This window comes from Rhinoderma darwinii, chromosome 4 (assembly GCF_050947455.1).
Source record: "Rhinoderma darwinii isolate aRhiDar2 chromosome 4, aRhiDar2.hap1, whole genome shotgun sequence".
Taxonomy (NCBI): domain Eukaryota; kingdom Metazoa; phylum Chordata; class Amphibia; order Anura; family Rhinodermatidae; genus Rhinoderma; species Rhinoderma darwinii.
In genome coordinates, this window is record NC_134690.1 from 112,186,281 (window position 1) to 112,202,585 (window position 16,305).

The 16,305-nt window shown below is 42.7% G+C and overlaps 1 protein-coding gene across 2 annotated transcripts in view; it reads left to right on the forward strand.

Moving 5' to 3' along the window:
* Positions 1 to 16,305, forward strand: part of ATR (ATR checkpoint kinase) — a 113,043-nt gene that overhangs the window by 20,971 nt on the left and 75,767 nt on the right. For both annotated transcript variants that reach the window (XM_075861472.1, XM_075861473.1), the window contains 9 exons: positions 113 to 303; positions 4,101 to 4,295; positions 5,158 to 5,360; positions 7,575 to 7,727; positions 8,104 to 8,302; positions 8,752 to 9,005; positions 9,133 to 9,323; positions 14,174 to 14,274; positions 15,102 to 15,273. In XM_075861472.1, coding sequence (XP_075717587.1) covers positions 113 to 303; positions 4,101 to 4,295; positions 5,158 to 5,360; positions 7,575 to 7,727; positions 8,104 to 8,302; positions 8,752 to 9,005; positions 9,133 to 9,323; positions 14,174 to 14,274; positions 15,102 to 15,273 — 1,659 coding nt within the window. The remainder of the gene's footprint in view (positions 1 to 112; positions 304 to 4,100; positions 4,296 to 5,157; positions 5,361 to 7,574; positions 7,728 to 8,103; positions 8,303 to 8,751; positions 9,006 to 9,132; positions 9,324 to 14,173; positions 14,275 to 15,101; positions 15,274 to 16,305) is intronic.

The following is a 16,305-nucleotide window of genomic DNA, read 5'->3' on the forward strand; positions in this document are numbered from 1 at the left end:
TCTGCGATGGTGGCCCCTAATGGAGCCTCCAACACAGATGCGAGTCTGGCCTTCTATCCGAAACAGTTTTGAAAATTGGGGGTTATTTCGTGTTTCTTTCCTTTTGTCTCAGTACTTGGTGGCCTCAATGTATGCGGCTCTCCAGAAGGAAAGTGATGAATTCACCCATCAGCAGCGGATCTTAACACAGCCCCCCAGTACAGAGTCTGAAGGTGGTGGAAGCAGTAGTGATGAGATTCAGGAGAAGCGGCCTCGATTAAGTTTAACAGCAAAAACAAAGAGGAAACAAAGCCAGTCTGCAGTGTAATTATCATCGTGTTCTAGTTTTATTTTTAGTATTCTTTCTTTTGTTACTAGTTGCATGTGCTGTTGGAGAGGATCTGTCATTAAAAGATAGTGCCCAAGTAAGGCTCGGCGATATGGCCTAAAAATAAAACCTCATTTTATTTCAAGAGAATGTGTGATACTAGATCTTCTTGTTTTTTGGTAAATGAAAGGCAAAAAGGCCAGTGGCGCTAGAAGGAGTTGGATATATTTCGTGAAAGCTTCTCAGTCCCACCACCCAGCTAGGATTATATAGCGAAGAAACTGCCATCATAACTCGTGGCGGGAGTAGGGGAAGCCCACAAGAAATTTGTCACACTTCTCCCGGCACCAAGTCACTGAACTGTCCATGGTGCATTGGAGCCTGATGCAGCCACATTAAAGGGGCTTTTCCATAAATCCACAGTACAGGTGATAAATGCCTGCTCAGTCGGGGCCCGAACACTAGCATGCCCGCTGATCATGAGCACCCCTGAGTTCACTATGTGAATGGAGTGGCACTGTATTTGGCTATCTCTGGCAGTCCCATGTAAAGTGAATAAAGCAGTGGCTGAGCATGTGCAGTACCACTCCAATCACATAGGGGAATCAGGGAAGCTCATGATCGGTGAGGGGTCCAAGCAGTTGGGCCCCCACCAATAAGACACTTATCACCTATCCTGTGGATAGATGATGTTTGAGGGGAAACCCCCTTTAAATAGATGTAGGGCACCATTTTATACTTGACATGACCAATATCCTTTTTAGGAATTGCTGTGCATGCTATATTTATGTAAAAGGAAGGGGTTCATTAAAGTAATATATACATGATAATGCGTATATTACTTTATTGAACCACCCCCATTCTTCTACATAAAACATTGCATGCACAGCAATGTCTTAATAATACATACTGATTATCCAAAGAATGTGTATAATAATTTATTAAACTCCATTTTGTTTACATGAATGCAGCTTAAATGGTACGTTTATGGATTGATATCCCCTGTAGAAACTGATGGTGCTGATGTATGGCCTGATCTTTATGTATTTGCAACATTCAATGGTGTCGTTTTCACCATTGTATTTTGCATAGAGATTATCCCATAAACCATTACTGTCAGTTTCTATAGGGGCTAGTCAGCGATTTATGGATCTCTTAGGACAACATTTTATATTTCTGTACAGACTTACCCTTATACATACTGGTAGGACTAGTTTGTGCAAGAATACATATGTTCTCTCAGTTACACAGGGCACTAGGGCCTAAATAGACTATCTGAGACCAAGGGGCTCTATACCTGGCTAGCTGCTCGGTGTAAGGGCTTGTCCACACGTAACGGAATTGCTTCGTATTTTCCGTCCGGAATTGTGGACGGAAAATACGCAGCAGAATGGAGCTTTTTTAAACATTGGAATGCCCTCTTATTCTTAATGAATAAGAAGACCAAATTAAAACCATATAACCCGGAGAGTCAGAGCTCTGAAACTGCTAACCTGCCTCCTCTGGAACTATGCACCAGCCAGCAGCGTCACAACTCTGTATGGAGGGGGTGGGGCCAATAGTGCGGGTGTGCCAGGAATCTAATTAACAATTCTGAAAAATATTTTTCTCGTTAAATTATTCATTGGGGGACACACCAACAATGGGGTATATGCCCCTGACACTAGGAAAAAATGAAAAAAGTGTTGGCTCCTCCCACTGTACTATACCTTCTACTCCAAGCTACTCAGTTTTAGCCTAGTGTCCGTAGGAGGCAGATATGACTTGCATACAGGTCTAAAGTTTATTTTATTATATTCGTTTTAATTATTTATTTCTCCTTATATACCTCCTCCCTTCTCTTCCCCTCCTGCCTTGGGTCCTCAAAGTTAAGGAGCAGGGGTTCCAGGCATTCTGGTTGCACCAGATTGGCTGTGAAGGGCATGGTAGGTGGATCTAATCTTCCTGCTCGTAGACATGCCTTAGCCCTGTCTCAGTGGTACGACCTCCTTTCCCATGGTCTTCTGTTCCGCCCTACTTTACCTCGACTGCGTGGCTGTTGAAGTCGCGGTTTCCCTGAACTGGTCTTTCAGACCATGGTAGCCTCAGTCCCAGAGAATCTACCACCGCACGTGGCGCGTATATTTCAGGTGGGATGAGCTTCAACACTTCTACCCCCTTCGCTGTTCTACCCCGCGCATCCTGTCCTTCCTTCAGCAGGGCATGGACCAGGGACTTAGTTTGGTGACACTGAAGTGTCAGATTTATGCTCTGTTAATTCTGTTATAGCGCGTGTTGGCTTTTCCGTGCTCCAATTATGACGTTCTTACATGGGGTCGCCCATTGTGCTCCTCTGTACCGCCCTCCGGAGCCCTGGGATCTCAACTTGGTCCTTGACGCTTTTCAGTCATCACCGTTTGCACCTATGCGGGAGGTCTTGCCCCGTGTCTTGTCCTGGAAGGTTGCCTTTCTTGTGGCTATCACCTCGATCCGCAGGGTGTCTGAATTGGCTGCTTTATCTTGCAGAACCACACTTCATGGTCTTCCATAAGGACAAGGTGGTACTTCGGCCAGTTCCGTCCTTCTTTCCCAAAGTGTTGTCTTCTTTCCACCTCAATGAGGACATTGTTCTGCCTTCGTTCTGTCCTAACCTCTCTCAATAGAGGGAGCGTTCTCTGCACCGCCTAGGCGTGGTGTGAGCACTCTTTCGGTTACGGAGTCTTTTCGCCGCTCTGACTCTCTTTTTGTGGTTCCAGAGGGCCCACGCAAGGGCGATCCGGCGTCTAAGGCCAGCGTTTCCAGGTGGATTAGACTGGCTATTAAGGAGGCCTACTCCGCTGAGGGTAGGGATCCTCCCTTTTGGGTCACTTCCCACTCTACGCGTGAGATTGGTGCATCCTGGGCGGTCTGGCATCAGGCTTCTGCCTCTCAGATTTGTAAGGCCGCTTCCTGTTCTCAGGTTCATACCTGTACTGCCAAAGCCAGTCTGGGTCATATGGTGTTGCCAGCAGCTGTGAGTTAGCCTTTTCGCACGGCAGTGTTTTTTTCTGCGTCTCCCAATGAATGATTCAATGACAAAAATAGATTTCACGTTGAATTCCTTGGGGGACACTGATCCCTCACTCCTTTTTTTAATTTATTTTTTTGTGTGGATTATTCCTGTTTTCCCAGGTGGTTCTGACTTTTTTTTCCTGAGTCTGGGACGTGTTGGTGTTTTGGTATTTTTAGTTTTATACTCTTCTACTGCTGTTAGTACAAACTGATTAGCTTGGTGCGACAAGGGAAGATATAGCCAACACCTTTTTTTTGTTTTTTCCTAGTGTCAGCCTCCTAGTGGCAGGGGCATATACCCCATGGTGCTGTGTCCCCAAATGAATTCAACGAGAAAGGTGTTTTACAGTGGGTGGAAAAATGCAATTTTTTGCGATTTTATGTATTTTCCTCCTAAAATAAATGAAATGCTATATACATTTTCCCTGAAAACGGTTTCTTAAAAAATCTAAAGCTCGTCCTGTTTTTAAGGCCAAAATCGGTGTAATCATTAATGGGTTAATAAACACTAAAGTGCCGTATTAAAGTTACATGGTTAGAGTTAGTATGGTTGAAAAAATTAATTCAACCAAGGGATTATGCGCCAACTAAATTTACATGAGAAATAAATTCAATGTTTACAATTAAAAAAAAAAAACTTTTTTTTTTTTTTTTACTGTTTTTCCAATTCCAATGTGGCTGTTAGTGGTTAATTTGTTGTCTACAAAGAATTCTCTTTATTTCCGTCTACAGTTACTTTTACTGTGACATTTTCCAATAACAGGGTTGTTCCGGTGGATATGAAGTCTAAGCTTGCAATGTGGAGAGAAATAACCAACGTTTTTTTGGCCCTCTTGCACACATTGGACGGAGAAGACCTTGCTGAAGATGGGGTAATTTGCCCATTGGAAGGGGTCACGATTACAATGCATTTGGCTGCTGTTTGCACAGCTCACATTTCTACTAATGATCCTGTCATGTAAGTACAAAGTATTTTGCAAAGACAAATATACAGTATGTGTAAAAAATGCTGCATAATTGTACTGTGATACAAATATAGAAATACTGATAACATGGCAACGGGGTTGACCAAATTATTATTATTATTGACCAAAATATTATTGCAGACCCTTCCTTAGGACCTGGTAGTAGGGTTCCCTAGAAAACAGCAGCAGCATGAACTTTTACAGTAGGGATGGCAAAATGATTTTAGCCTTAAGGCCCTTTTACACCGGCCAATTTTCGGGCGGTGCAGCGAGAGCCGATCAACGAGACATTGTTGATCGGCGCTCGTTTGCTCCTGTCACACAGAGCTATAGATGGGGACGTGTGGTCGTTACTCCGATCGCTCGTCCCCATACATTATTATCATGTCGGCAGTGCGTCTCCCTGTTTACACTGGGAGATGTGCTGCCGACAACGATAATCTTGAACTTTTTTAAAACAATACCGTCAGCAGATGATCGAGCGTTTGCTCATTCATCTGCTGATCGCTGCCCTTTTTACACAGCAATTATCAGCAATGAGTGTTCTATGAACGCTGGTCTGCCATATAATCGCCCAGTGTAAAAACCCCTTTAGCTTAAAGATGGCACGGGTGCAAGAAAAACAAATGTCGGCCAGAGTTATAAAATCACTGTAGTTTACACTTTTCAATACAGTTATATATATTTTTTTAGACAAATGTAAGCACAAAGGATGCTCTTTTGTCATAGGTTTGGCATAAGTCTGTATGCGTTGTGAAGTTCTCCCAGTGTATATGCTGAGCGCACATCAGGGACATGAATAGAGTCAAATGTTTTATCTTTTTTGTCTTTTTTTTTTTTTTTATGTCTTCACAGCGTGTCTCCAAAGACATCAGACATGCCTGGGACGTCTAGCACCCAAATTACAGGTGTAAAACCCCAGCTTTCCTGGGTTGGCCAGGAAGAGATTGTGAGAGTACTTAAGATCTGCAGGAAGCTGCTTAATTCAGGATTCCACTGCATAGATCCCATGATGAAGAAGATGGTCAATATATTTGATGCTTTAATTTACATACATGGTGAGGCAAATTGTTATATCATATAGTATGTAGCTTTAATCGAAAGGCTTTCAGTACAAATACAAGATTTCATGTATATCGTCCGATATGTAATTTATAGCTTTCCTTAGCCTTTTTTTGTACAATTACGTCCATGCTTTCTGATGTCCTCCACATGTGCTATGGGCAGTGGAGAACCCAAACACTTGTGCTATTAGGGTGTTAAATTCTGCTTTTTATTTTTTTTAAACAAGCAGTTTTAGAAAACTTCCTGCAACTTATTAAAAACGAAATTTAGGTACCACATACGCTACCGTTCAAAAGTTTAGGGTCTCTTAGAAATTTCCTTATTTTTGAAAGAAAAGCACAGTTTTTTTCAATGAAGATAACATTAAATTAATCAGAAATACACTCTATACATTGTTAATGTGGTAAATGACTATTCTAGCTGCAAACGTCTGTTTTTTAATGCAATATCTACATAGGTGTATAGAGGCCCATTTCCAGCAACCATCACTCCAGTGTTCTAATGGTACATTGTGTTTGCTAACTGTGTTAGAAGGCTAATGGATGATTAGAAAACACTTGAAAACCCTTGTGCAATTATGTTAGCACCGCTGTAAACAGTTTTGCTGTTTAGAGGAGCTATAAAGCTGACCTTCCTTTGAGCTAGTTGAGAATCTGGAGCATTACATTTGTGGGTTCGATTAAACCCTCAAAATGGCTAGAAAAAGAAAGCTTTCATGTGAAACTCGACAGTCTATTCTTATTCTTAGAAATGAAGGCTATTCCATGTGAGAAATTGCCAAGAAACTGAAGATTTCCTACAAAGGTGTGTACTACTCCCTTCAGAGGACAGCACACACAGGCTCTAACCAGAGTAGAAAGAGAAGTGGGAGGCCCCGCTGCACAACTGAGCAACAAGACAAGTACATTAGAGTCTCTAGTTTGAGAAATAGACGCCTCACAGGTCCTCAACTGGCAGCTTCATTAAATAGTACCCGCAAAACGCCAGTGTCAACGTCTACAGTGAAGAGGCGACTCCGGGATGCTGGCCTTCAGGGCAGAGTGGCAAAGAAAAAGCCATATCTGAGACTGGCTAATAAAAGGAAAAGATTAATATGGGCAAAAGCACACAGACATTGGACAGAGGAAGATTGGAAAAAAGTGTTATGGACAGACGAATTGATGTTTGAGGTGTTTGAATCACACAGAAGAACATTTGTGAGACGCAGAACAACTGAAAAGATGCTGGAAGAGTGCCTGACGCCATCTGTCAAGCATGGTGGAGGTAATGTGATGGTCTGGGGTTGCTTTGGTGCTGGTAAAGTGGGAGATTTGTACAAGGTAAAAGGGATTTTGAATAAGGAAGGCTATCACTCCATTTTGCAACGCCATGCTATACCCTGTGGACAGAGCTTGATTGGAGCCAATTTCATCCTACAACAGGACAATGACCCAAAGCACACCTCCAAATTATGCAAGAACTATTTAGGCAAGAAGCAGGCAGCTGGTATTCTATCTGTAATGGAGTGGCCAGCGCAGTCACCAGATCTCAACCCCATAGAGCTGTTGTGGGAGCAGCTTGACCGTATGGTACGCAAGAAGTGCCCATCAAGCCAATCCAACTTGTGGGAGGGGCTTCTGGAAGCATGGGGTGAAATTTCTCCCGATTACCTCAGCAAATTAACAGCTAGAATGCCAAAGGTCTGCAATGCTGTAATTGCTGCAAATGGAGCATTCTTTGACGAAAGCAAAGTTTGAAGGAGAAAATTATTATTTCAAATAAAAATCATTATTTCTAACCTTGTCAATGTCTTGACTATATTTTCTAGTCATTTTGCAACTCATTTGATAAATATAAGTGTGAGTTTTCATGGAAAACACTAAATTGTCTGGGTGACCCCAAACTTTTGAACGGTAGTGTATATGGTTGCAGTTTTTTCCATTTAAGTCAACAAGAATAGACATGACAAAAATGTCAGGAATAAAGTATGTGATGATTGTAAAATCTGCACTGATTGGAAATATTAATGATACATGTGACTTTCTATGGGGGAAGACCTAACAATACAGAGTAAAAAAGAACTGGTGAAATTCAGTCCTCAAATACGGTTGTTGGTGTCCACAAATATAGATGTGGGATATGTCTATAGGGATGTATGGTATAGGTTATTGATACTGTGTCTATGCATACAATTTTAAAACACACAGTCTAATCTATTTTGCTTCTAGTGAAAAATCCATTACCTGATCAAACACTGGTGGATTTGTGTGGACTGATCTCTTTGCCGTGGATTCACAGTCATTCAAGTCATACTTCCTTTAAGGCGGCAGCTTTTGACGCCTCTCTTGTAACATTAAGTCATAGGATCCACGAGGAAGTCTGTAAGTAACGTGACGTTTTTACCTTTCCTGTAATGAATAACGAAAACTATGAATATTAATATGGCTGTATGTGTTTTTTAAAATGACCCTCTGGGCAAAAGTGGAAAATGTCCCTTGAGTGGAGCCCCCCCAAAGTTATACTGTACTAACAGTCTGGATATCGATGGGGGTCTTATTGGAGGCCACTCCTGCAGCCGGCTAACACATAGGGTGCCCGTGAACTTGTCCAGAACATACCTCTGCCCACGTACTTGTGGACCGTTGTTTCCTGTACAGGCTCCTGGGCAGTCCATGACATCCACTCTATTGAATGATAACTTGTTATGTGGTCTGTGAATTCTCCGCTTTCATTGCTTCTCTTGTTTTTTTTCTGCAGCACCAGTAATTCAGTCCCAGTGTCTCTTTCTTCTCTCACTTTTCCCCAAACATATAATGCCTGACTGGAGGTTGGCGGTTTACCAGTGGTCATTAGGAAGCCAACATGAAATTGTTCGTGCCTTCTGCATTAAGGGATTTCCCATACTAAAGCAACACATTAACCAGGAGGCTTATAGTCTTGTCCATAGAGCGTTGCTGTAAGTACAGTAGTTGGCGTTTTGTGAGGTTCATCCAGCGTGAGCTACAAGGTTTTCTGGAAATCACATTGTCCAGATGTATTTATACGTTTTACTGCTTTTAACATTCGCTCTTCTACGATCATCACCGCAAAACAAAAAGCAGGAAACCCTTTAAAGCTACTAAGCTCGGACATACTATTGTCGATAACTATAGTTTATACATATTAATTACGTTTACTATGGGTGCACTTATGAATAAGTCATACATAGTGCACCCAGAGTAAACTCAATTGACGCCGCTTATGAATAGTGTAAGCGTCTTTATTTTTACACCAAATCACATTAAATGCTGTAAGAATATAGATGTTATGCACCATTGCCCACTGTATACATAAATTGATACAGTAGGCTCCATCGATCCGAATCAACCTCTGATTCATTGTTTTATTTTATTGTTTCATTTATAGTGAACACTTGAATGACAATTCCAAGCTTGTAAGGAAGGAGCTCGCCCAAGCAATGACCAAGTTAGCATGTTGTATTACTATTGGATTTGATGAGCAGGATTTACGCAAAGGGCCTGATATAGACTGTAAAATGCTGTGCTGCAGCTTGAGACTGAACCTGCTTCCTTTTTCTGGTCCTTCTGCCACCACGGCTTCTTTTTTTAAGCCATTCCTTTTTCTGTTGGACAGAAGCATGCCAAGCTCTGTGAAAATGGGTAAGTTCTCTGTCCATGATGTAGCAGTCTGCATGATAGAGTTAGCATATGCTAACTGTCAGCATAGCTTGATTTCCAATAGTAAATGCATCTGTGATCTGTTCTAACATAGGCATTGTTTTTGTAGCATTCATAGAAAATATTCCTGTCTTGTATACACACCTAAATGTCCAGAAAGATGAAAAGGATTTGAGAGCAATGATTGAAGCCTTATTGAACCTCATGGAAGATCCAGATAAGGATGTTAGAATAGCATTCAGTGGAAACATCAGATATATCTTGGAGTCAGTAAACTGTGAAGAAGGAAGTTTAAATGAGGTATGGATGTCTACTTGCCCTAAAGGGGTATTTAATTATTCTAAGGAGCTGTAGGGCTTAAACTGTAAAGGGGGGTATTGTTTTATTTTAAAGGCACTAGTCCTTACAAGTACCTCTGTGTGGATGGCACTCATAGATTGATCTCTTATGTAATTTTCTAATTAATGTAATTAGGGGAAAAAGCACTGTGGGTATAGGCGCTTTCTCGACCATTGGTCACCGAACCCCTTGTTCTGCTTCTGCAGGTGGCATGCCGGCAACCCCACTGTTTTGAGGGTTTACCGGAGAGGTAAACTCCCCCCATTTCCTTAGTGCTATTAGGCTTTTTCCTGACTTAAGAAAGCCTATTCAGTTCTGGGGGAGCTCCCACCGCCCCAGGACCATCCCATACTACCCTAGCTACTGTGGCTTATCGGCGCATGTGGTCATTTCCCACCAGATGGGTCGAATTAATGGCTTCTTGGCAAACCATGCCGCAGTCTTTCTCCGCCCACATTGGCTATGTGAGCATTCCCTTCCCAGCAAATGCTCTGCCTCTATGTTGGCTGGTTGGAAGATGGGCTATGGTCACCATCCAGTGGTTTGAAACTGCAGGCTTTTCTCAGGTTGGTCTCTTCTCAGCTTGGACTTCCAGGGGACGCTTCTCCCTTCATCCTGCAGCATCGCTCAGTCCAGTTCTATCTTCAAAATCAGATCTGCTCCTGCCTATTTTCCAGAAGTCTTCAGCCTTCTCCTTAGAGCCTCTTGACCTGCCTTTCGGCAGACAAAGCACACGATGCCAGGAGTCTGGTAGGCTAGCCCAGATGGCAACTTAATTTCATGAAGCCATTTACTTGGGGAGGTTTCCTTCACACTGACACTTGTCTAGCCTCCCTCCGTTTCCTCTGTTAACATGTCTTACTCCCAGGAGGACACGAACTGGCAACCGGGTCCTGTAGAAGTGGCAACACACAATCCTTGCGGTCGTTGCAATAAAAAAAAATTCCCCTACGGCTAGTCTTGCTTGCAATATTCTCAGTGCCTGCTTGCCAGAGCCACGATTCCTCTAATATGCCCTCCGAGTATGTGGCACCCCCTGACTGGGCAAGGTCCTCAACCCACGCTAGGGGGTTAAAACAAGACACTTAAATTCCTTCATAGCTGCCACCTATTATCTGTGCTCTCACGTTAAGGATGACCCCAACCCCCTCCCACAAGAAGTACCTTTCCGGCGCCAGATCCTGTTTTTTTCCAAACAGTGAGTTTGAGGAACTCCTCTCTAAGGAATGAAAGCACCTTGACAGTTAATTAACCGTCTCCAAACAGATGGATATGCTCTTTACATTTTCAGAAGCTTTGGTCACTAAATGGACTGTCTCTCCTTCGGTGGAGCCGCCTGTTCCGCACGTTTCCAAGAGCACCACACTACCACTGTCAGACACAGCGCCCCTTCGCGATTCTCTTGACAAAATATTGGATTCACTAGCTAGATCTTCTTTTGTTACGGGGTCTGTGCTACACCCAGAATTCACCTCTTCCTGGATTAGCAAAGCTTGCTCTGTTTTTGCAAGACCGCTTCATCAGGATATCTCAGAGGGAGCATAAAAGTGCAGGAAAACGTACCCAATTTAACCTCTCAACTTCTCAATGTCTCCAAGCCTTCCCAATGTACTCAGAGATTGTGTTCTTCTCAGAGATCAGAGAAGAGGTCTAGCCGCCCCTCTGAATCCAGACATCTATCTATCTATCTATCTATCTATCTACTCATCTATCTATCTATCTATCTATCTATCTATCTATCTATCTATCTATCTATCTATCTATCTTCGAGCGTAAGGGGGGCTTTTTTCCTATCTTGTGATATATGTCTTGCCCTTGTGAACGATGCCTTAGTTCAAAAGGTGGTGTAGACTGAGTACAAAATAGAATTTCTATAGAGGTTCTTTCTGTCAACTCTGTCTTGGTACCCAGGTTACACTTCTTTTTTTTTTTCACCAAGCTGTTCACTCATCATTCAGGAAGTAATTGTCCACTTTCTCAGTCAGAATGTTTACAAGGCGTCTATGCAAACACAGTCCCCAAAGTTATCGGGATATTCAGGCCCATCCTTGATGTGAAAAAGTTGAATAGCTTTGTACATGCCTGAAGGTTCTGGATGGAGTCCCTGAGGCTCGTGGTCGCCTCACTGGAACAGCGTGTGTACCATTCCTAGATCAACATCTGCAATTCCTACATCCACATGCCTATCAGCGCTTCCTTCGCTTCGCTGTTAGTTCTCAGCATTTCTACATTGTCTCATTCCCGCTCACCACTGCTGCCAGGGTCTTCACCAAGGTCCTGGCGATTCTCATGATACTTTGTGCCAGGGGAGTCGCTGTAATTTCTTGCTTGGGCGAGCTCTTGGTAAAGGCTCTTTCCAAAGATGACAAGCTTTCCAGCCTCAGAATTACCCTGGACATCTTTCAGAGATTGGATACATCATCAACACAGAGTAGTCGTCCCTGGTGCCAGCTCAGTGCGTGGAGTTCCTCGGGATGATTTTTGACACCAGGACAAGAGTTCTCCTGCCGGTGGCCAAGTCCAGAGCCATTAAGGCTGGGATCGCTCTTCTCAAGGATGCTCCCTGTTCCATTCGCTTTTGCATGTGAGTGTTGGGCAGGATGGCGTCCTCCTTCAAGGCCATTCCCTATGCTCAATTTCACACACATCCTCTCCAAAGGGCAATCCTCGTGCGCTGGGAAAAATTTCAGGATTCCCTGGACAAATTGATCCTCCCACCTCTACAGTTTAGTCAGGAATTGTTCTGGTGGGAAACTGCCCCAACCATCTTTCAGGGATGGGTCATCTCAACAGATGCCAGCCTTTCTGGTTGGGCGGTGATACAGGGCAGATTGTCAAAGGAGGAAGCTCTGCTCCAGATCAAGATTCCTAGATTTTCTGGAATTGAAAGCCAACTTTTCAACCCCCTTGCATTGAACCCCACTTCTCCAGGGTCATCTAGTCCAGGCCCAGACCGACAACTCAATGAGATTCGCCTATCTAAACCATCAAGGAGGCATTGTGTGACATTTCGCTCCGGCTTCTTTCTGGGAAGTTGGTGTTTTTGTTGCAATAACTTTAAGGTAGTCTTCTGTCCTGTCCCATCCCTTTTTCCCAAAGGTTGTTTCTACCTTTCACATCAGTAAGAACATCGTCCTTCCCTCCTTTTGCCCCTCCCTCTTCCATCCATTGAAGCATGTCATCCACTCCTTCGATGTGGTTAGGGATGTCCGCATTTATCTTCCTCTCTCTCTATTTCTCATTCTCTTTTTTTGTGATTCCCCCGAAGGGCCGCAAGTGATTGGCAGCTTCCAAGGCTAACGTTGCTTGCAAGATTTGGTCTGCGATTTTGGTAACCGATCGGTGTAAGGGTAAAGTTCCTCTTTTTCGAGTTACCGCACATTCCACCAGGCTGTCAGTGTATCCCGGCGGTACGGCACCAGGTGCAAGGCTGCAACCTGAGCTTCGATGCATATGTTCACTAAGTTCTACAAGATTTATATCATGGCTTCCTATAATGCAAGCCTGGGTTGTCGCAGGGTACTCAAAGCTGCTGACCGTTAGGTTGCATGGCAGATTCCTTCTCTTGACCACCTTCTGGGACTGCTTTGGGACGTCCCATGGAGATGTGACCCTAAATAACATTAACGAAAAAATTAGATTTTTGTACTCCTTGTAAAACCCTTTTCTCGTTTAATTCATTGGGGACACAAATGTCGCCCTTTTTTGTTTTCTTGGGCCCAGGACTTTATTTCTGGTTCTTTCCTGTTTTTTCCTAGGACCTGAATGTGTTTGTTGCTGTTCTGTTGTCTTCTTATCCTACTGCTTCAGTGCAAACTGTCAAGTCTAGTGTCTGTGGGAAGACTTTGGCCTGCCTGGGTGGATCCAACACTTTTACTACCTAGTGTCAGCCTCCTGGCAAGGGCCTATACCCATGGTACTGTGTCCCCCAATTAATTCAATGAGAATAGGATTTTACAGGGAGTACAAAAATGCAGTTTTCAATCCATGCCTCCTAAAAACAATTTCTAAAATCTCCAGGAGCTGGGAGCATTGGAAATGCTGTGGTGTTTGTCAAATCTTGCTTTTTTCACTAGCTGTTTGGAAATATTCTCTACATGTTATTTAATTTGTTTATGTATGTCAGATTTCAGCTTTTTATAGATGTAAAGATTTTCCCTCCGTAAGATTGCCATCCTGATATTATCAATGGGAAATATTGTGTCTTTGCATTGCCCACATGTAATTTTCCTGGACAATAGTCAACTAAACATGTGAATTAGAACTGTTAGTTTATGTCTATGGTAATTACCGATATCGGTCACATATTGTCATCTTTACGTCTAATACTAGTTTAGTCTAAATAACTGTGAATAGAACAACACTTCAGCACACTCTTTGTCATATGACTAAAGCTTCTCTCTCATAGGCCCTGTTCACACGGACCTTTTTGCAGGCAGAAAATTCTGCCACAAAATTCAGTTTCAAAATCTGCCTGCACGCCGTTTGCCGCGTATTTCGCTCGCGCCCATTCAGTGCCGCCGCGAAATACGCTTTCTTTGCCTCCCATTGATGTCAAGGGGAGGTCAGAGACATAAACGCCCGAAGATCGGGCATGTCGCTTCTTTGCGATCGTTTTTTTTCTGCTCGCGGGAAAAAACACCTCCGCCTCCCATTGAAATCAATGGGAGGCATTTTCGGACGTTTTTTGGCGCGTTTTCCGACGCGGTTTCTGCGTCCAAAAACTCTGTGTGAACAGGGCCTTACAGTGTCTGTATTATTAGTGTTGCTTCTCAACATAACAATTTTTTTTTTCTACCTGTGCAATGCAGCTGTTAGTTGGTCGAATAAAGGAGGCATATACCAATGCCAAGTTGGCAAGAGATAATGAAATGAAGGACACGCTTATCCTTACAACTGGTGACATTGGACGGTGAGTGCAGTAAATTGTGCCCTACATCATTTACATCAGCCTTGTGTTTATCATTAATTAACGTTGTTAACCCCTAAATGATCGCCATTCCGCGTTTTTACGGCAGTCATTAGGGGTCTATTTCAACAGTGCTGCCCTTTTACGGTGCTTTAGAATAAATGCAGCATGGTATCTCATGTTGCCCTGGAGCAGGTTCGTGATTGTCTAATGAGCGCTTAGCTCCCGCTAATGGAGGTTTGGAGGAACCTCCGATTCTACCCATTTAACACTTTGATCGCTGGGGTCAATAGTGACATGCGGCCTCATCAAAGAGGTCTCCCCAGTATGCTAATAAATTATAGGTGTAAAATAAAAAATGCAAAATGGTAGTCTCTTACGGAATTAAAAAGTGTAATAAAAATAATAAACCGTACACATATTAAGTACAACTGTAATAACTCAAAATAGTAAATTATTCAGTGTGAATGGTATAATAAATATAAAGAACAAAAATACCGCCCTGCAAAAAAAAACACAACTTTGCAGCGACCTCATTTAAGTGTGTCCCTACTCTGAGGTGCAGTATCGCATGGCAACCAATGCCGCCGCAACACTGCACCTACGGGTGGAGCAACCCAGGATCCCAACAGGCCACCTTGGCTCTCAGCCACATCCCCCTACAGACACCGCACCACAGCAACAAAGACCTCCACACAACACCACAACCAAGTGAACAGATCAAAAAAGATCACCGTCTCAAGCGGCCAAAGTGGAGGATGTGCAGACAATGTCTTTTTTTATACCGTTTAGCATTGTCTAGAACTTATTTCCTGTTTTACAATTTTCAGAGCTGCTAAAGGAGACTTAGTGCCATTTGCTCTTCTGCACCTGTTACATTGTCTTCTGTCCAAATCTACATCCGTAGCTGGAGCTTCCTATACAGAAATCCGATCACTGGCTGCAGCAAAATCCATGCGTTTGCAGGACTTTTTCAGCCAGTATAAAAAACCTATATGTAAGGTGAGCGTGTGTCCGTGCTTATAAAATGTACCTTATGTATAAACATTTGTTTACATCAGGTTTTTTTTGGTTGCTATATTAACCTAAAAATATGTGTATCTCTTTAATAACACTTATTTAATAGGGGATCAATGTTAGACTGGACCTATCCTACCTATTGATAGACCAGGACAGCTTCATTAAGGAGAAGTGTAATAGAGCAATAGTCGAGCATGCATGCTGCTCTTCTATCTCATTTTACTGGAGATACGGAAACAGCTGAATGAGAAAACTCCTGCAACAACCAAAATGACCAGACACTCTTTATAGCGATTTTCCGCACGTAGCGGTGTAACAACCCTAACTTATTTGTTAGGCTTCCGAAATTATTTTTGCGTCTTCTTTTCTCGTGACACATAGGGCTGTTTTTTTAGGCCTATTTTTATAGTATTTGTTTGTTTTCGTTTTATAAGGGGTAAATCCTATAAAATGTAAAAAAAAATGTTTAGTTAGATTTAAAGTTCTTTATTTTTAAATTTGCAAGTTTACACTAAAATAAAGTTTCATAATGGGTTCCTCATTTTATTTTGGAAGTTTTGATATATATGTATAGCCCTGGCTGATTTGGATTTGGGGCACAGTTTGGGTTGACACATGTGGTCGGTGTGAGTGTGTTGTTTTTTATACTTTATTTGTATCCTATAGGAGTTTTCCCATAATCAATATTTATCGTCTATCCACAGGAGTGGAATGGAGGATAAGTGCGCATGCTCGGCCACCACTCCATTAATTTCTACAAGGCTGCCGGAGGGAGCGCTCGGAAACCCCATAGAAATGAATGGAGCGGTGGTCGAGCATGTAAACTAACGCCGCATTCCTATGGGGCTCCCAGGAACGGCATGGTAAGCCCATTCTTGGGATCGGTGAGAGTCCTAGTGGCCAGACCCCCACCGATCAGATATTTATCACTTATCCTGTGGATAGGTGATAAATAATGATTATGGGAAAACACCTTTATAGTTATATATTTTTTTTATTATTCTAAATATTTTT